Raw genomic sequence first — 21,025 nt, 5'->3', positions numbered from 1 at the left:
CAATTATTCCAAATGTTTTGATTCAATGGATTTTACAGAACAGAACTTTACCTGAGACTTTCACTGAGCCTCAAAGAAAGAAAGTAAGAACTGCTGGAGGACACCACAACTGAATCTAGATTTGGAGACACACAAATACTTTTCAGTGGTTCTGCCGTATCACTACTAGTCCTCGATGGAAGCTCCATTTCAGCCACTAGTGACCCATCGCAGGTGTCAAAAACATCTGATGAAACACATCAAGGGATCAATAACATTAATATGTGTCGAAGTAAACCAGAAACGTGATTAGAAAGTCCTGAAGGGATCAGCTTTACATAAAGGATACAAATGAACCCCGAACTCTCCAGAAGGAACAGGATTTCATGTCGGTAACACGCATCACAGATGTGCTCAGTCGTCTCTGGGTCCAGGTCCAGACAAAAACATGTCACAAGGCTTGGCATATGGTCCTTGCCAGAGTAGTGAAGATGTACAAAGACACTACTGCTGAGCAAAATGAAAATGTCATCTCCACTAAGAGACAGGAGACGAACGGAGGATGGGGAAGGAACACCTGAAAGTAATAGAAATTAGTTGGGATTACTAGATAACCCGTTTAATGGACGCTAAAAAAAAAAAACACTATCTGGGACTACTATTTTTTTTTTTTCTTATGGCCTAAGAACTTACAGGTAGGTAGTTGTGAACTGCCTGTTGTGTCCAGTGCCGATCTCTGGTAGCTCAGAGCAGTCACTGAAGACGATCCTGTGGCTTACCTGACGTCACATAGACAGAGCAGCTGCTTCTCTTCCACTCTGCTCTGCTGATGGGGCGTGCCTGCTGATGTCATGCAGATTGACAGCATGACAAATTGTGGGGAGCTGGCTGTCAATCAGCATAACTTCAGCAGCCACGCCCCGTCAACAGAGCAGAGTGGAAGAGATAGCAGAATCACCGGCAGGAGCAGTATGTGTTTGATCTTACCCGGCGACAACTAGAACAGACTGGTAGTTAGCAACTACCTGCCTGTCAGTTCTTAGTTCCTCAATAAAGAAATTAAAATAGTCCTGAATAAGCTCTTTGAAGAGACTGTGCTAAATTGAAAGTTATTCCCGATCAGCAAAAAAAAAAAAAAAAAAAAAAAAAAACTTTCCGATGAATGGAGATCCGACTGCTGGGACTCTAAAAAGTCCAGTCTGAATGGTGCAAAAGTTTACTCCCATAGAGAATGAATGGGAAAAAAGGCGAGCGTGCTAGACCTCTGCTACATTCCACATGGATAGAGAATAGCAACAAAACCTGACTTAAGTCTTTAAATAAATATTTTATTTATATATATATATATATATATATATATATATATATATATATATACACACACACATACACTGTATATATATATATATATATATATATATATATATATATATATATATATATATATACACACACACACATATATACACACATATACATACATATGTACAGTTGTGGCCAAAAGTATTGACACCCCCTGCAATTCTGTCAGATAATACTCAGTTTCTTCCTGAAAATGATTGCAAACTCAAATTCTTTGGTATTATTATCTTCATTTAATTTGTCTTAAATGAAAAAACACAAAAAGAATTGTCCTAAAGCCAAATTGGATATAATTACACACCAAACATAAAAAAGAGGGTGGACAAAAGTATTGGCACTGTTATAAAAATCATGTGATGCTTCTCTAATTTGTGTAATTAACAGCACCTGTAACTTACCTGTGGCACCTAACAGGTGTTGGCAATAACTAAATCACACTTGCAGCCAGTTGACATGGATTAAAGTTGACTCAACCTCTGTCCTGTGTCCTTGTGTGTACCACATTGAGCATGGAGAAAAGGAGATTGTGTACTCACCGTAAAATCTCTTAGCCTCTAATTGGGGGACACAGAACCATGGGTGTTATGCTGCTGTCCACTAGGAGGCGACACTATTCATAATCTGAAAAAGATTAACTATGGCTCCTCCTCTGCAGTATACACCCCTGGACGGCGTCAGCCTTCTCCAGTTTTGTGCAAAAGCATTAGGAGGAACGTAACAGAAACAACATAACCATGCCTGTAAGAAGGCTACTATGTACGAGCTCAAAGAACAATATGAGAACTCAACCGTAACAACGGCCCGTAAGGGCAACAGGGTGGGAGCTGTGTCCCCCAATTAGAGGCTAAGAGAAAGAGATTTTACGGTGAGTACACAAAAATCTCCTTTACTCTGTCGCCTCATTGGGGGACACAGAACCATGGGACGTCCCAAAGCAGTCCCTGGGGGGGAAGCAATGGACAAATATTGTGCTAGCAGGTCCCTAAACTTGGGGCACTGCCGCCTGCAGAACCAGTCTACCCAGGCTCGCATCCGCTGAGGACTGGGTATGAACACTGTAGTGTTTCGTAAACGTGTGTAGGCTAGTCCAAGTGGCCGCCTTACACACTTGTTGTGCCGAAGCCTGGTGCCGAATGGCCCAGGAGGCCCCTACTGCCCGCGTAGAGTGTGCCGTGATACCGGCCGGAAGAGGAGAATTGTTAAGTCGGTAAGCCTCTTGTATGGTGGACTTGATCCACCTGGCAAGAGTAGCTTTGGAAGCTGGCAGACCTTTGCGAACGCCCTCTGGAAGAAGGAAAAGAGAATCAGACTTCCGGAAGGGTGCACTCCTAGACACGTATATATGCAATGCCTTGACGAGGTCAAGCGTATGCAGAGCCTTCTCCACTCTATGAACCGGAACCGGGCAAAGGGATGGCAGAGAAATTTCCTCATTGAGGTGGAAGTTGGACACAACCTTCGGAAGGAAAGATGGTACTGTACGGAGAACCACCTTGTACTGGTGGCAAGCTAGGAAGGGCCGTCTGCAGGAGAGTGCTAACAATTCACACACCCTGCGTAGAGAGGTGATTGCCACTAGAAAAAACACCTTCTGTGATAGAATGCGGAGTGGGACATCCTTAAGGGGTTCGAAAGGTGGTGCCTGCAATGCTGTCAGGACCAGGTTAAGGTCCCACGTTTCCAGTGGACGTTTGTAGGGGGGAACTAAATCGGGAAACTCCCTGGAAAAAAGTCCTTACTTGCGGCTTGTTAGCAATACGCCTTTGGAAAAGCACAGAAAGCGCTGACACCTGGCTTTTAAGCGAGCCTAGGGATAGCCTGGAGTCCAGGCCCGATTGAAGAAAACCAAGTACCTTCGAGAGGGAATACGGGAGCGGGACCTGTCCGCGAGATTCGCACCAGGTAAAGAAAGCTCTCCAGGTACGGTAATAAATCTTGGCGGAGGCTGGCTTCCTTGCCCTGATCATGGTCGTAATGACATCCGGTGAGAGCCCTGCCTGGGTTAGAACCCAGGTTTCAAGGGCCACGCTGTCAAATTGAGAGCCCCCGAGTTCTGATGGTAGAACGGACCTTGTGACAGAAGGTCGTGACGGTCGGGGAGACGCCAGGGGGCGTCTGCTGTAAGTTGTACGACGTCGGCGTACCATGTACGTCTGGGCCAGTCTGGCGCGATCAGGATAGTTGGAACTCCCTCTTGTTTGATCTTCCTCATGACTCTGGATATCAGGGGAAGAGGTGGGAAAATATACAAAAGCTGGAACTGAGTCCAGTCCTGAACTAGGGCATCTGCTCCGAGCGACCACGGATCGCGTGTCCTGGCCATGAAATTGGGGACCTTTGCATTGAGATGGGATGCCATTAGGTCCACATCCGGGGTCCCCCAGCGATGGCAGATCTGGCGAAAAATTTTGCGGTGGAGACCACTCCCCCGAGTCCATTCCTTGTCTGCTGAGGAAGTCGGCTTCCCAGTTGTCCACACCCAGGATGTGGACCGCAGAGAGTACCGACCTCGTGTCTTCCGCCCATTGGAGGATATGTGCCACTTCTATCATCGCCTGGGTACTGCGGGTCCCGCCTTGGTGATTCACATATGCCACCGCCGAGGCATTGTCCGACTGTACTCTGATACGAGAGGCTGCCAGTAATTGACGAAAAGCTTTCAATGCCAGGAAGATGGCCCGAATTTCCAGGATGTTGATGGGCATGTTCGCTTCCACTGGTGACCACTTGCCCTGTGCTTTGTGATGTAGGTGCAACACACCCCAACCTGTCAGGCTCGCGTCGGTGGTTAGGACCTTCCATTGACTTGGGAGAAAAGATTTTCTCGCTGCAAGTGAGGTTGGCTTGAGCCACCAGAGTAGGGACCTCCTGGTTCCCGATGTGAGCCGGAACTCCCTGTCGAGGGAGAAAGGATTCCTGTCCCATGACTTGAGGATGGCTAGTTGAAGAGGCCTGAGGTGAAACTGGGCAAATGGTACCGTCTCCATTGCTGCTGCCATCCTGCCGAGCACTCTCATGGCAAACCAGAGAGATCGGGGAGGATTGCGGAGGAGTATGCGAACTCCCAGATGGAGAGCCAGTGCCTTGTCCATGGGAAGGAGCACCAGACCCCTGGAGGTGTCGAATAGCATCCCCAGAAAGGTCAGGGACTGACTCGGGGTAGTCGATGACTTTTGTAAGTTGACTAACCAGCCCAAGCGACTCAGTGTGTCGATTGTGATTGAGACGCTGACCTCGCAGTCCTTGAAGGTGGAAGCCTTGATGAGAAGGTCGTCCAGGTATGGAACGACTGCAATGCCTCTGGAGTGTAGAACGTCCATGGTGGCTGCCATGATCTTGGTAAACGTTCTGGGAGCCGTGGCGAGTCCGAACGGGAGCGCCACGAACTGGTAGTGGTCCTGGTTGATCGCGAATCTGAGATATCTTTGATGGGCGGGAGCAATTGGTATATGCAGGTATGCGTCTTGTATGTCTATGGAGGCGAGATATTCTCCCTGCTCCATGGACGCAATGATGGACCGAAGGGACTCCATGCGAAAATGACGAACCCGTACATATTTGTTGAGTTGTTTTAGGTCTAGTATGGACCGGACGCTGCCTCTTTCTTGGGGGACTACGAATAGATTGGAGTAGAACCCTCGGAAGCGTTCGGCCGCGCGAACCGGTACAACGACTCCTGCTTGAAGGAGAGAGGAGACCACTTGGTGGAAGGCACGAGCCTTGTCTGGCGGTTTCGGTGGAACAGAGAGGAAGAACCAGTACGGTGGACTGGAAATGAACTCTATCTTGTATCCAGAAGACACTATTTCCCTGACCCACCTGTCTTCTGTAATAGGCAGCCAGACTTGCTGAAAGAGTAGAAGTCGCCCGCCTACTGGTGGGGTGTCTTCCGGAGTTCGTGAGTCATGATGAAGTGAAATTCTCAGGTTTTCCTCCTTTGGGCTTCGCCTGGCCTGCTTTCAACTGCCAGGTCCTGTCCGGCCTCTGCGCCGCCTGTGTGTTGTCCCTGCATGGTTACGATTTTGTGCTGGGCGCGAGACGGACCAGCCCGAAGAATTCCGAAAGTATCGGAATCGAGTCTGGTTATGTCGTTTAAACGTGCGTTTAGGTTTTAGCTGAGGGAGAAAGGTACTCTTACCCCCAGTGGCGTTGGATATCATGGTGTCCAACTTTTCACCGAAAAGCCGTCCACTGAGGTACGGAAGATGCGCGAGGGCCTTCTTTGTGGCCGCATCCGCTTTCCATTCCCGCAGCCAGAGGATACGCCGAATTGTGATGGCGTTTGCTGCTATCCCCGCTACACCTCTTGCGGAGTCAAGGGCTGCATGAAGCATGTAATCTGCTACAACTGCTATTTGAACCGCTTGGTCCGACAGCTCAGGATTTGAAGTTTGGAGGCCATCTTGCAATGTTTTGGCCCAAGTCAGAATGGCCTTGGCCGCCAAAACTGAAGCGAACGTAGGGGGCCAGGGAGGCCCCTGCCGCTTCGACAACTGAACAAGCCATGCGTTCTACCTGCCGGTCTGCTGCGTCCCTGAGGGTTGAGCTATCTGGCAGTGAGAGGAGGGTCTGTGCTGCTAGTCTAGAGACTGGGGGGTCCACTTCGGGCGGATCTGTCCACTGCTTGGTGTCCTTTTGTGGGAAGGGGTACCTAGCCTCCAAATATTTGCGATTGGTGAATTTCTTCTCAGGCTGCGAAAACAGCTTAGTAAGGATCGTCTGAAATTCCAGGTGGTTAGTGAAAACCTTAGGTGGTTTCAGAACACCTTCAAAGCAAATCTTGTGTTCTGGGACTTCCGGGTTTGGATCGGAAATGTCCAGCACCCGATGGATGGAAGAGATTATGTCCTCAACTAGCGCTGTATTGCTAGGAGGACAAGGGACCAGAGACCTCTCCGTCTCATTGTCTGAGTCGGAGTCACAGATGCCTTCCGAATCCTGCGTATCGCTCAGGCGTTCCCTGGTGGGTGAGCTGGAGCGGAGGTCTTCTTGCGGAGATCTGCGTTGTCTGTCCCTAGTAGGGGACGGTCTAGGCGACCTGGAACTACGGTGTCTCTCCCTGGAGGAGGATGACCATGTGCTATGGGATGACGCAGAGGAACGCGACGTGTGGGTCCGCTTACGTCTGGGAGAGCCAGAAACGGCCTGTCCCTGAGTGGAGCTGTCCCTTTGCTGGGTAACGCTCATAGCCAAGACATGACCCTGCAGAGCCTGGAGTAATGTGGAGGTCAGGTTATCTATGGACTGTGTCATAGACTGCGACATCTGGGTAGCCCATTCCGGCGTGGTAGCGGCCACTGAAGCAATGGTAGGGGCTTCCTGGGGCTCTGACCCAGTATTTTGGATAAAATCCCTGTAGTGCGGGTACGTGCTGCCACTGGGGAGAGTGGTTTTGCAGGCTGTGCAGAAAGCATAAAAGCAGTCCTGCCTGGTTCTCTTCCTTGAGCCCGGCATAGTGCACAGAGGCTGGCTAGCAGAGGACCGTACAAGGGTGGCTACGCAGAGGAAAACTATAGGAAAGCCTTCTAGGTAATGTGGATTCACAGCTTAGTAAAGAGAACCTGGCTGTGATCTTACCCCACCAGTGTGCCCCTAGGTCCAGCGCCGACAATTCACAGTCCTGTGCCCCCCGGAGACTGCTGGCGTTGCTGCTGATGTCCCAGCCGGCGTCTGCTACAGCGAAGATGGCCGCCGAGAAGACGAGGAGGAAGAAGGGGGCGGAGAGCTGAAAAGAGCACGCAGGGCTATGTAAAAACGCTCCCTTTTTGCCTCGATCCGCCCCTTCTATGACACTGTGGAGTGTCATATTTGTCATCCGGGGGGCGGAGAAAAGGCGGCGATCTCAGCTAGGCCGAAGCCGCGGCCTAAATTAGCTATCTATGCCCAGAAATGGCTCCAGGCCGGCGCGGTAGTCCGGGAGGGGGTCGGATTTTAACCGGACCCCCCGGATTGAAAAGCAGGCTAGCGGTGGGGCCACAATCTGAAGCGGGGCCCTGTTATGGGTCCCCCTGAGGCACCATAGAATGATGCCTCAGGGGGACCTGCCTGCCCGCACTCCCCCCGGCCCCAACAGGAGCCCGCAGCTAGCTGGGGTCCCTGGATACTCTGCAGGTTGCCATGGAACAGACCCTATCTGAGGCGTCTCAACCTAATACCCCCAGAGGGGGATTAGGGAGGGTGCTGCTGTCACCGTCAGGGGGCTTCCTCGCCTCGACCTCAACCTAAGACCAAAATGAATTGGGGAAGGAGGGGGGTCTCAATTTCGAACCAGCACCCGCAGGACTGGGGACGGATCGACATGGGGAACCGCCATCTCAACTTCAACTGGGCACCCCCTAATAGGGGGGCGAGGAAGGAGCCATGCCGGGAGTCTCCTTAGGAGACCCACTTTTCTTCATCTGTGATTCGGAAGAGACAGAGTAAAGAAAGAAGACCAAAGAACTGTCTGAGGACTTGAGAAACCAAATTGTGAGGAAGCATGAGCAATCTCAAGGCTACAAGTCCATCTCCAAAGACCTGAATGTTCCTGTGTCTACCGTGCGCAGTGTCATCAAGAAGTTTAAAGCCCATGGCACTATGGCTAACCTCCCTAGATGTGGACGGAAAAGAAAAATTGACAAGAGATTTCAACGCAAGATTGTGCGGATGTTGGATAAAGAACCTCGACTAACATCCAAACAAGTTCAAGCTGCCCTGCACTCCGAGGGTACAACAGTGTCAACCTGTACTATCCGTCGCCGTCTGAATGAAAAGGGACTGTATGGTAGGAGACCCAGGAAGACCCCACTTCTTACCCCGAGACATAAAAAAAGCCAGGCTGGAGTTTGCCAAAACTTACCTGAAAAAGACTAAAACATTTTGGAAGAATGTTCTCTGGTCAGATGAGACAAAAGTAGAGCTTTTTGAGCAAAGGCATCAACATAGAGTTTACAGGAGAGAAAAAGAGGCATTCAAAGAAAAAAACACGGTCCCTACAGTCAAACATGGAGGAGGTTCCCTGATGTTTTGGGGTTGCTTTGCTGCCTCTGGCACTGGACTGCTTGACCGTGTGCATGGCATTATGAAGTCTGAAGACTACCAACAAATTTTGCAGCATAATGTAGAGCCCAGTGTGAGAAAGCTGGGTCTCCCTCAGAGGTCATGGGTCTTCCAGCAGGACAATGACCCAAAACACACTTCAAAAAGCACTAGAAAATGGTTTGAGAGAAAGCACTGGAGACTTCTAAGGTGGCCAGCAATGAGTCCAGACCTGAATCCCATAGAACACCTGTGGAGAGATCTAAAAATGGTAGTTTGGAGAAGGCACCCTTCAAATATCAGGGACCTGGAGCAGTTTGCCAAAGAAGAATGGTCTAAAATTCCAGCAGAGCATTGTAAGAAACTCATTGATGGTTACCGGAAGCGGTTGGTCGCAGTTATTTTGGCTAAAGGTTGTGCAATCAAGTATTAGGCTGAGGGTGCCAATACTTTGGTCTGGCCCATTTTTGGAGTTTTGTGTGAAATGATCAATGTTTTGCTTTTTGCTTCATTCTCTTTTGTGTTTTTTCATTTAAGACAAATTAAATGAAGATAATAATACCAAAGAATTTGTGTTTGCAATCAGTTTCAGGAAGAAACTGAGTATTATCTGACAGAATTGCAGGGGTGTCAATACTTTTGGCCACAACTGTATATATCCCCCAATTCAGAAAACACAGCCCTCTTTACCAGGGACAGCATCTGGTATTGCAGATTAGACATAATTAAGTGATTGGGACGGAGCCGCAATACCAGGCACAACCTATCAGAAACCCTTCGAACCTACATATTGGTGACATACCTGTTATGAGTGGTGGGGGAGACTCCCAGTACCAGACATGGCCGCCTTTCATTCTAGCATCTGTGCTATGTATCCATGGACTCCTTACCTACTCTTCACTCACATACACCCTTGGTCGCTTCTTTCAGAGCGATAAGGGTATTTATAATAAAATAAGACGTGTGCACACTATATAACCCTACTGAGGTTAGCATAAAGTCATAGGTGAGCCGCCATACTCACAAACATGGCTCTCTGCACAGAGCTGTCTCAATGTGTCCACGTCACAGAGACAGAGCGCAGTCAGTGCTGCCTGCCCATCCCCGGCACACACTTCATAGACGCATATATCGTTGTTCTGTCCAGCGGTCAGGAGACGTGGGTTCTGATCCTGCTCGGTATCATTGTGGTTGTCATCTTCCCACAGAAATCTGGGGGAAAAAAAAAAAAAACACAGATTATAATAGAGAGCATAAAAGAACTGCTCAGTGCAGGTCCAATAAGACCACCATAGAAATGTGAAGCCCCCTTGTACGTCATATTATAGACAACTGTGTGTTTACTTAAAGAAAAAAAAGAATTCAACAAACACAGCGAACAATGAATGACATATATGTTTTACATACATACATACATATGGTATGTATGTGTTTTGTATAACAAAAAGTCCACAATTCATTGTTAGTTCATTCATGGCCTTTACTATGGTCATAACGAGTCAGTATTTCATCAGGGACATTCATATTAATGCCCTATCATTAGAAAAGGCCATTATTCATATCTGATTAGTGGGGGTCCAACTCAGAGTGCCCCCACCTAAGAGCTGACTGAAGGGGCTTGGAGCAGTGCAGCCTCTTCATTTGTATCAGACTGTCTAGTTCTGTGGGTCACTGCTGTTCATTCAAGAGAATGGGGCCGAGCTTCAATACCAATCGCACAAGCTACAAAATGGATGGATCACTGCCTGGTAAACAATGAGGAGGCTACAGTGCTCGCCGAAGCGCCCCAGCCTATTCAACCAGCCCTTTGTTGGGGGTGCACAGAATAGAGATCCCAGCGACATGATATTGATGGCCTATCCTAAAGATAGGGCATTAATATGAAAGTTCTGAAAAGCCCTATTAAAGGCTGGGTTCTCATAATTCCCCCTTCTGGAAAGGGGAGGGGGTTCCTCATTTAAGGGAAAAAGTTGTTCCCACAGCCTCTGGCAGCAGCTTACCTACTGAAGACTAAAAGGATGGGATGGTGAAAACCCACTATTCCAAATCCTTCTATTCCCCAAAAATCATCTGTCGGGGAACAGGCAGTCAGGAGACCCCCATACACATTAGACTGTTGGCTGATCCCACCAATTTTGCCTGTTTTGACTGACTTTAGTCTAATATGCAGATTATAGTGTAATAGCTGAGCCAAAAGAGTTGTAATGTGTCGTGCACCTTAAATTGTGGTTAATAACTTAAAGGGGTTTTCCCATCTCCAAGATCCTATCCCAATATGTAGTAGGTGTAGTAATAATAATAATATTAGCAAATATCTCCAATTAGAAATGTAGTAAAGTTTTTCTGATTAGCCATGTTTCTTTCCTCATGTGCAGGCATTGCAGGGGTATCCATGGTTACACCACTGATATAGTGACAGTTAGTTATCTAGTTACTAGTGGTCGGAACCATGGATACCTAAAGTCCTGCAATGCCTGCATATGAGGAAAGAGACAGCGAATCAGAAAAACTATACTACATTTCCAATTGGAGATACATACTAATATTATTATTATTATTATTATTATTATTATTAATAAACCTACTACATATTGGGATAGGACCTTGGAGACGAGAATACCCCTTTAAGTACATGACTTGGCAAAAGGAAAATTAACGGTTCACATACACATTAGACTAATGTCAACCAAAGCCGCCAACATTAACGGGTTCGGTCAATACTTTAATGTGTATGAGAACACTGGCCAACTGACGGTCGGGGGAGATGTCGATCAGGCATGTCTGATTTCAGGCCGATAGCTTCCCAAAGGGAAGCTTTCTCTTAGAGAAGAGAGGGGCACTTGATCTAACGAGCGCCCCTGTGTATGGGGGAGACGGCAGAGTTAGCTGCAGGGCCAAACGATCGGCTGACAGCCATCTAATGTATATGGCAGGCTTAAGCCATGTTTGTAATGAGTTTTCTTCCACAGCTCTGGACGATGGACATAAGGAACGCCTGATACTTACTTTACTCCAAATGCTGAACTATGTGGCGCATGCAAATAATCTGTTTACTTGTCGGAGTGAAGAAAGACCGTGACTTAACTTTCCTTGAGTGCTAACAATCAGAGAAGGATTAAAGGGGTTTCCACTACTCGGACAACTCCTTCACTATATTTCTCCCATGTAAAATAACAGCGATACTCAACTCCATGTGGCTGCAGGGCTCACATGACAGTCATGCGAGTCCCAGGAGAACCGGCGCCAACATCGCTGGAACGGCGCCCACACTAGAAGTATACATAGGCTGTTACTTTGTGGAGGAAATATAGTGATTGAGAAGGGGTTGTCCGAGTAGAGGACAACAACTTTATTTAGATCACAACCAATAGGGATAAGGAAAAGTGATGTAAAAGGTTGGATGTATACAAGGTTGTGTGAAGGAGAGAATGGCTAATGAAATCAATTATTAACCTTACATAAGCTAGTAATATACGTGGTGTGGCAAGATGGTGTCTATGTCCTGGGACTACGCCCTGGAATCCTTGGAATGTGAAGGGGACACACCGGAGACCATATATGAAATAGACCCAGCATGGACCTATCACAGACTGACATGATGGCTGCTCAGAAGCTGTGCGACGCCCTCTTCCAGCCTGCTACTTGATCTTTTGTTTTGTACTAATAAAATCAGTTTTGTGCCAGCTTTTGCTGAGAGAGGAGCCATCTCTGACTGTGTGTCCGATGTATACCTTCTATGCATGCACTCGGCTCATATTTATCAGGTCAGGGGCGGGCAATCACTAAGATCTTACCTTAAGAGATCACCCCAACAGTGGAACCTCAACAGCAGACACATACTCGGCACACTTATATAACTCCTATTATACAAAAACTTTGCTTTTAATTAAAAAGATGTTTTCTGGTGTGTATAAAATATGTTAAAAACACTCAGGCAGTACTTATTGGCGTGTATCTTAGATCTAATATACACTCAGCACATTTAGATGGGAAATTGATAGTTTCAATGGGTTTTCTTTTATGTTCAGGACATTTGAATAATGAAAAAAAAGGCAAATATTTAAAAAAAAAAAAAATTTCTATCGTATAGGGTTAATGTGGAATGATAATATTAGGGTTAAATGGGTTGTTCGCTACTAGACAACCCCAACTTCACTAATTCACCACCATCTATACTGACCTACCACAGCGGCACCATTCTAGTGACATTGGCGCTGATGTTCCCAAAGAGTGACAGGACTGGTGTCATGTGCCAGCTGCAGCCAATGATCGCCTGCTGATGCAGCCTGTACTATACGAACAGCAGACAAAAAGCGGATGCTGACATCGTTAGGACATTGTCTCTGTGAGAAGTGGGCAGGTTCAATTTTATATGCAGTCGTGAATTGATAAAGCAGTAGTTGACCAGTAGTGAACAACACCTTTAAGGCCACATTCACACGTTCAGTATTTGGTCAGCAGGGCTGTAGAGTCGGTAAGCCAAACCTGCGACTCCGACTCTTCAATTTCCCTTACACCGACTCCAACTCCCACATATATTGCTTATATTTAAGTGAAAAATGTATTCTAGTACAATGTGAACATCAGACATTAAATCATTTTTATGATACAATAATCAAGATATTTAGATAGCGCATAATATTTATTGGAATACAACTTTAGAACACAAAAAACTGTAATAAATTGTAAACATGTAATACACTATGTAATATCGATTACACACAATATATATATATTTTCAACAAAAACATACTAAACATTTGTGCAGTCTATGAATTTGCTCTAAGAAATAGAATTGCCTCCATCAGATCCTCCTTCATAGATGACCTCAAATCTGACCTAATAATTTTAAGGCCAGAGAACAACCTCTCTACAGTAACTTGAGTTGGAGGCAAAGCCGTAACCACATGGGCAACATCTCTAACAATTTCTGGGTATAAAGGAATTGCCTCATGCACAGTCAGTTTTGATGAACGGTTGAATTTTTCTATTTCTTTGAGAACAAGTGAAACATTTTGCAGAAATATGGTCAATCTGCTTGCTATAGGAGACGGAGTGAAATCTTTTTCCTTGCGGCAACGCTTTGCCTGTCACACAAATACTTGTCAAAGTCAAACTCCTCATCTGATGAGGATGAAGATATGGCAGCAGTAGCACTGTCAGGACCCGAGTCCTCTTGCGCCTGGCAGTGCCCCTGTAGGCCACTCATCCTAACTGCTACCTCAGTCAGAGCTTCTTTTCCTTTAGTAAGCTGTTGATCATCAAGCAATATACGATGACTTGGGTCCACATAAACAGCTGCCAGAAAAATTTTATTTTCCAATAGCTGTGTCTCTCTCCGTTTCATTGAAGCAGAAATGCCATCTGCGATTAAACAGCAAGATAGCAAGTTCTTCCGCTCCCTCATGAAAATGCCAGGAGTTAAATCCTCAGCTTGTAATTTTTTAGTCACAGTAAATCGGTGATTAAGCAATTCCGTCAATTCAGCAACCTGTGTCCATTGACCTTCATTTAGGGTTACCTGAGGGTTCGCCATATCTATAAGAAATGGTTTTAGTTGATCAACAATTGCCCTTTTCCAGCACGTCTCTTCAAGATGGAATCAATTTTAGGGGTTCTGGCAGCAATAACCAATTTCCTCACTTTTCCAATCAGATTTCCAGCATGTCCCTCTTGCAGACTATCTCTTATTGCCAGCTGCAGCGTGTGCACAACACAACGCATGTGATGAATAGGAAAGTGTTTTGAAGCAGCTTCAACAAGATCATCTATTTCTACAGTATAATTTTGCTGTTCTTCTGTAGTAATATCTGTTTGTTCCTCAGTTACATGAACAGCACTGTGGCCTTCCATCTCAAACATACTGAATCCTAAATGTTCCTCTAGCTGTTGTTCATAACTCTCATTCATCAGTGTAATTGTACTTATGTTTGAAGCATTGTCCGTTACAATAGCAAGAACCTGTTCTTTTTTGAGTTTGTAATCTTGCAGAACTTTTTCCACTAAGGCCTGGAGAAACTGGCTGCTGTGATGAGCTTTAGTATCTTTTACTGCCAGCGTGTTGGTAACAATTTTTGTTGTCACAAACATATCGAACATTGATGGCAAAATAGTTCACTCTGTGACGTGTGCAGGCATCCATTTTAAGAAACATGAAGCGTCTTTTGAGAGTCTTTTTAACATCTTCTTCAATCACTAATTTTCTAATACTTTCCAGAGAAACACCAAGTTTGGGGGCCATTTCTCCATTAAGAGCTGTAAAAGCTGGTTGTGTCCTCACACTAGCAGTCGGTACACTGAGGAAGGTCAGGATATGACCAAAACGTTTGTGTAACTGATGTACTAAACCGTGGAATGTATGAAATTCTTAGAACATTCAAGTTGCGGGACCCATTGAAGCGCAAGTGCATGAAACGGCCGTTGTCCACTCTCTGTATGTTCCTCCCGTGCCAAAGCCTTTTAATTAATAAAGAATTTTCACGACAGAACGGTGAGTGCCATCACTTTTTTTTCTCTTTTGTACAAAATCGTATTAAATCCTTGGAACATTCAAGTTGAGTGCCAAGTTTATTATATTATAAATACAGAAGCGGTGACGTGTTTCTATTAGACTTTTCCTCTGATTATCCCTCTCCTGGCTTTGGTTTATAGATACTGATGTAAAATACTGACCAAATACTGAATGTGTGAATGTGGCCTCGTAGAGATCCTGGTAACCACTACATGTTGTAACTGGTTGATAAAAAATAAAAATAAAAAAAAATAAGTGGTGCACATATAGTATATTCCACATATCACATGCACTCCGTCCACATATGTGGGTCAGATAATATCTTTTGATAATTGCATGTTTTGTATTGTTTTTGCATGTACTTTTCATTACCCTCTCTGTATTATGTCATGTACCCACTATCTGTGAATCCTTCTAAAACAGCTGGTCACATATGACTCCAGGTCTACACACTGACAGACGCCCTTCATATAATAAAACATGGGTCATTTTGTCCTGCATATACACATATATTCCTCAAATAATATGCATCATTCACCACTGATATCAGGGAAGGTCTTACTGAGTGAACGGTCCCTCCAGCTGTGTACGAGCGCCATGCTTTCTCTCGGCGGTGAAGGTGGTGAGGCAAAGACTTCCTCCCGGTTGAAGGCTACATAAGGTGAGGTTTTTGAGTCTTGTCAAGGAGACCTTTATAGGCAGCTCATTCCAGTCCTGTAAGGTTATACAGGGGTCCAGAAGGACACTTAGCTCCATTTTACTGCTAAAACGTCAAGCTCTCCAATCTGAAAGTATGCAGAATACAATAAAACCTATAATTAATCTCCATATATGCATTTATATTAATCTTAAAATGTATCACAGTCAACAATGGGTGAAAGGACTATACAAATACATCACAGTAATGTAATGGTGTCGGTTTCCATAAGAACATGTGCTCATTTTTATCATTGTAGCAAATTTCAAGTCTCTATTTTTTATCTATGTATATACAAATAAACTGAAGGGGGCGCTATTCCTCTACTGCAGTATAGATGTGTTATTACAATTGAATGTAAATGGTTTACATCGAATCCAGGGATCAGCAATATGTGGAACCCCACCGATTGTCAAACTAAAAGTACCAACATGCCCTGCTTGCCAGCTCAATGGTAAATGACGCTGCTGGATGTATGTGTTGTCACCTGCCTCCTGCAGTCAAGCACTGGCCACAACACTAAAGGTGCTTTCACATAGCATTTTTGCCCATGTTCATTGGTCCCATCGGGGCCATAGACTATAATGGTGCCGACAGAGTGAATGTGCGCTCTGATGTGCACCATTTTCAGTCGTGTACGACTACTGGGGTCAGACACTCGGACGCAATCTACTACTACTAAAATGCTGTTTACCTGCAGATGATGGGATAAACTGCAGGTAAATAGTATTATACTGTTGCCCAGCCGCCTTACTAAAAGCGCTGCTCCTAGGAGAAAATAAACTTATTTCCACCCAGGAGGCCCTGGCTCTCAATCATAGCAGTGTGCAGAAACTGGATAAAGTCACTGCTAAAGCACTGCTCACTATCTTTTGATTGACAGTCCGCTCTGCAACACATCTGTGCAGGAAAAGCTGTCAAACTGCGAGGGCGTGCTTACATCCGCCTCTCACAACCAGGGCGGACACAGACAGAAAAAGACCCCTGTGTAAGAACAGCATAAGGGCCCTTTACAATCTAGTAGTTCTGTCTATGACACAAGCGGTTTGCTGCTTAGTACCCTGTTTCCCCGAAAGTAGGACCCCCCCGAAAGTAAGACAGGGTGGGGGTTACGGGGGGGTCCTTCAATGTAAGGCCTCCCCCCGAATGTAAGGCAGGGTTGGGGGCCGCTGTGAAATGTAAGGCCCTTACCTTTGGGCCGCCGCTGTCCCCCATTGGGTCCCCAGGCTCCAGAGGTGTCCTCAGGTGCAGCTGGGCGGGTCCAGCGCTCATGGGGTTAACTCGCCGTGTTAACCCCGCAATCCGCCCAGCTCAACAGCTCATTGGCCGCCCCTGTTCCCCAAGTCACCGCCGGCCCCCGGCTCGAGCACTGATTGGTCCAGCAGCTTGGGCTGTAATTGGCCGCCCCAGCCCCACGTCACCGCTGTTTCCCTGCTGATTGGCACAGCGTTCCCTGCAGCACAGGCCTTCCGCACCCACAGCCGCACCGCAGAGGAAAACGTCCAGCATTTAAAAACCAAGTAGGGAAACATGTACTGTATAGGGTATGGGGCTGTGTGCAGTGGGATACGGCACTGTTATGGGGTGTGGGGCTGTGTGCAGTGGGATACGGCACTGTTATGGGGTGTGGGGCTGTGTGCAGTGGGATACGGCACTGTTATGGGGTGTGGGGCTGTGTGCAGTGGGATACGGCACTGTTATGGGGTGTGGGGCTGTGTGCAGTGGGATACGGCACTGTTATGGGGTATAACAGCATGTTAATAAATGTTAATTTATTGGTTAAAAAGAAATTGTCATTTTTTTTTTTTAAGACCTCCCCCGAAAGTAAGACAGGGTGGGACTTTTTGGGGTAAAATTAATGTAAGACAGGGTCTTACTTTCGGGGAAACACGGTAGGTGGAAGTGGCCCCCTTACCTCTTGGGCACCTATTGCATCAATGATATGTTCACCCATGGCTCACAGCATAATAGGCAGTGCTGTGAGCAATAACCAACTGCTTTGTGCACAGCCTTATGAATGAAGATTGCCAGCTGCTGCAAGGAAATAAGTTCATTTTCTCCTTGTAGCTGCACTTTCAGTAAGGTGAAGTTCCCATTATGAGTTTTTGATGCTATGGATTTTCATTGCACAAAAAACAGCATCTTACAGTTCCAGCAAAGTCAAAGGGATTTATGGAAAGCTCCTGCCCACTGTCATTTTTTTTTTATACAGAGTAATCTGACCTGCAGTGCGTGCTTCGAATCTGCAACATCATCAATTTTTCTTTCGGTACGTTGAGTTTTATGTGCGGATATTTCCCATGAGATGCAGAAAATCCGCAAATATAACATACATTTAATCCGCACATGACAACACCAATGGAATTAAATACCAGGAAGTATCAAAAACAAAGCAGAGTTATCTAAAACAAACATGACATACCAAAAAGAGACCAATAGGACAGCGTCACAAACACGCTCCAATTGCAATCAATAAATGATCTAACAATCAAAAACGCAAGTAACCTAGTTTAGATCATGCTATGCTCCCACAATGGCTTTTTGACGCTGCGCATTTTAACAACAATGCTAGTAATCTTACTTAATGGGTGCAGAAAAAACTGCAACATCAAAAACTCAGCAAATACTAGTCACGGGATGGTAGCCTAAGGAGCATTGAAGCACTATTTACCCGCAGATTAACACTATATCAGCAGGTAAATAGCGTTCTCCAAGGGGACAGGTTCCTTCAATATTCATCATTCTTACATAAATAGAAATAAATCACCAACATAGGTGCAGATAAATTGGTAATCTATTATAGATCTAGGGGAAGGGTGTTGGATCCCTTTTCGGATGCCCATTATTAGTTGGGGCACTTTGTGTACCTCCGCTTACAGTATCCCTCCTCCTAATTTGTCACCAAGCAGGGAGAGACGCCAGCGCTTATTTGGTAGCACAATGGCACGCTTACTCACCAGTTTTCAGGACTCCCATGTAAGTCAATGCAGAATCCACCCCTCCATTCTTGGCTACAGAAGGCAGGGAGGGCGCTGTTCTTGAGAGCGGCAGGGACCTAGTGATGGATCCACATCTCTCACCCAGCGGATATGCCATGAGGCTCAGGGAGGGATAATAACCCTTTTAATTACTATAAGCCCCCTATCTAATGCTCTCCAGGTCACACGGTGCTCACACCAGAGAGGTGCACTGGCTTCTCTCATTGCTTGAGGTCAGGCAGGACACTGTAAGGAGTGGTCTACTAAGAAAGGGGTCTCATGATATCAAGGACTTTTTCTCTTTAGGATAGGGGATATTTATGACCAAATAAAGTCAGTCTTGACACAAGGAATTAATGCAGTGTATATCAGCCTAATACTGCCACATAAAACAGAACAGATTTTGTGTAAAGCCCCTGGTGCTGTGTATTAGGCCTGTTTCACACATCCGTTTTTTCCCTTCAGTCAAAATCCGCCAAATTTAAAAAAAAAACGGATCCGCCAAAAAAGGGGCGGATCTGTTTTTTTTCCCGCATAGACTTACATTGTTGGCGGATCTTGACTGACGGGCGTCCATCCCACCCGTTTTTTTTACGGATCCGCCAATATTTTAGCGGCTCCCGGGCAGATGAGACGGACCCTGCAACGATTTTTTGCTCTAACGGACCGCCAGTTTGAACCGCGCATGCCCGGGATCTTAACTCCGGGAAGCATTTTAACCCGTTAATGCCGTCCCGGGAGCCGCTAAGACCTCCCTCCTCCCCCGAGCATACGACCTCATCCCGCAGCCCCGGTCTCTTCTCGCGGCTCCTGCCTCTTCTCACGGCTCGTCCCGCGGCCCCGGTCTCTGCATCGGCGGTCCTTTTTTTCATGACGCCTGTTCCTTTAACATTCCTGGATCGGCGGATCCTGTCTGCACAACGGTCCGGTGGCACCCGTTGATGTCTCGATGAACACGGATCCGTTCTCCGCCTTTTAGGCGGCTAGCAACTGACAGGAAAACCGTGTGAAACAGGCCTAAGAGGGGATATCAAGACTAAGGAGGGAGCACTGGAGGGGTCACCCAAACAATCAGGTTGCTGTTTTCATTTTCCAACTAACGTTTGAAAAATAAAAGCTGAAATCTGATTGGCTGCCATGTACACCGGGTTCTCACTATTATCTACGGATAGCAGGAAGGTACATTCTGCTGCAGACCCTAAACTACGAGTCTCGGCGGCAGGCATTGCAGTAACATCACCTGCTTGTCCAAGTTCTAGGCTTCCATCACTCTCCAGGCTACGGCCGCTCACGTCTGCTACCTCCGGTCACTCTTTTCCGTTCCCCATACGACATTGCGCAGTTCCTTCCTATTTACAGCGCGCTCTTGCTTGTCCCGGGCACCGCCATCTTTCCATGAGATCACGTGATAGCAAAGGTCACGCGGAGAGCTGACGTCATCACCAGCTGCTGGTTGGATGCAATGAGGCGTGACGTCAGTCAGTGGGCGGAGTTGGTATGGAGTTGCTGACCGGGTTGCTGTCAGCTCTCCGCGGGGGAACCAAAAGACGTGCCCGGGTCATGGAGGAGCGCGCCCTGGAAGTGTATGGTAACCAGCCGCTGCGCTGCGAGTGTGGTACTTGGGGGCGCTCCCGGGTCACCTGCAGTCATGTGACCAACGTGTCCTCCATGTGAGCGGCTCTGTATGCGGAAATTGTATGTGGGACCTGTGTATAGGGATATTATATATATGTGGGACCTGTGTGTGTGTATATATAATAATGTGTGTGAGATCTGTATATATGGATATTATATATATATATATATATGGGATCTGAGTGTATGGACACTATGTATGTGATCTGTATATATGGATATATACTAGCTGAAGAGCCCGGCGTTGCCCGGACATAGTAACTAACTGTGGTTAGTTATAACAAATTATAATGATTACGGTATATCATGTGTGTGTGTGTGTATATTTATATATATATAGCTGAGGGCATATCCCACATCAGCCAGAGCCACCAGACTAATATCCCACATCATCCCGTCAGCCAGAGCCACCGGACAACTACCCCTAATATCCCACATCATCCCGTCAGCCAGAGCCACCAAACTCCTACCCCTAATATCCCACATCATCCCGTCAGCCAGAGCCACCAGACTACTACCCCTAATATCCCACATCATCCCGTCAGCCAGAGCCACCGGACAACTACCCCTAATATCCCACATCATCCCGTCAGCCAGAGCCACCAAACTACTACCCCTAATATCCCACATCATCCCGTCAGCCAGAGCCACCAGACTACTATCCCACATCATCCCGTCAGCCAGAGCCACCAGACTACTACCCCTACTATCCCACATCATCCCGTCAGCCAGAGCCACCAGACTACTACCCCTAATATCCCACATCATCCCGTCAGCCAGAGCCACCAGACTACTACCCCTAATATCCCACATCATCCCGTCAGCCAGAGCCACCGGACAACTATC

At 46.5% G+C, this 21,025-nt stretch overlaps 2 protein-coding genes across 3 annotated transcripts in view; one reads left to right on the top strand and one right to left on the bottom strand.

Moving 5' to 3' along the window:
- Positions 1-20,011, bottom strand: part of SPG11 (SPG11 vesicle trafficking associated, spatacsin) — a 103,418-nt gene extending 83,407 nt beyond the window's left edge. For both annotated transcript variants that reach the window (XM_073568981.1, XM_073568982.1), the window contains exons 1-5: positions 19,785-20,011; positions 15,432-15,654; positions 9,383-9,570; positions 329-556; positions 52-226 (exon numbers count right to left, since the gene is read on the bottom strand). In XM_073568981.1, coding sequence (XP_073425082.1) covers positions 52-226; positions 329-556; positions 9,383-9,570; positions 15,432-15,625 — 785 coding nt within the window. In that variant the 5' untranslated portion in view covers positions 15,626-15,654; positions 19,785-20,011. The remainder of the gene's footprint in view (positions 1-51; positions 227-328; positions 557-9,382; positions 9,571-15,431; positions 15,655-19,784) is intronic.
- The window catches only part of CIAO2A (cytosolic iron-sulfur assembly component 2A), a 47,782-nt gene continuing 46,749 nt past the window's right edge, over positions 19,993-21,025 (top strand). Inside the window, exon 1 of the mRNA XM_073568988.1 lies at positions 19,993-20,132. Coding sequence (XP_073425089.1) covers positions 20,042-20,132 — 91 coding nt within the window. The 5' untranslated portion in view covers positions 19,993-20,041. The remainder of the gene's footprint in view (positions 20,133-21,025) is intronic.

This window comes from Dendrobates tinctorius, unplaced genomic scaffold (assembly GCF_039654945.1).
Source record: "Dendrobates tinctorius isolate UK_male_01 unplaced genomic scaffold, ASM3965494v1 ptg000022l, whole genome shotgun sequence".
Lineage (NCBI taxonomy): Eukaryota > Metazoa > Chordata > Amphibia > Anura > Dendrobatidae > Dendrobates > Dendrobates tinctorius.
Note: the sequence above shows the minus strand (reverse complement) of the source record. Positions and strands in the feature narration are given on the sequence as shown.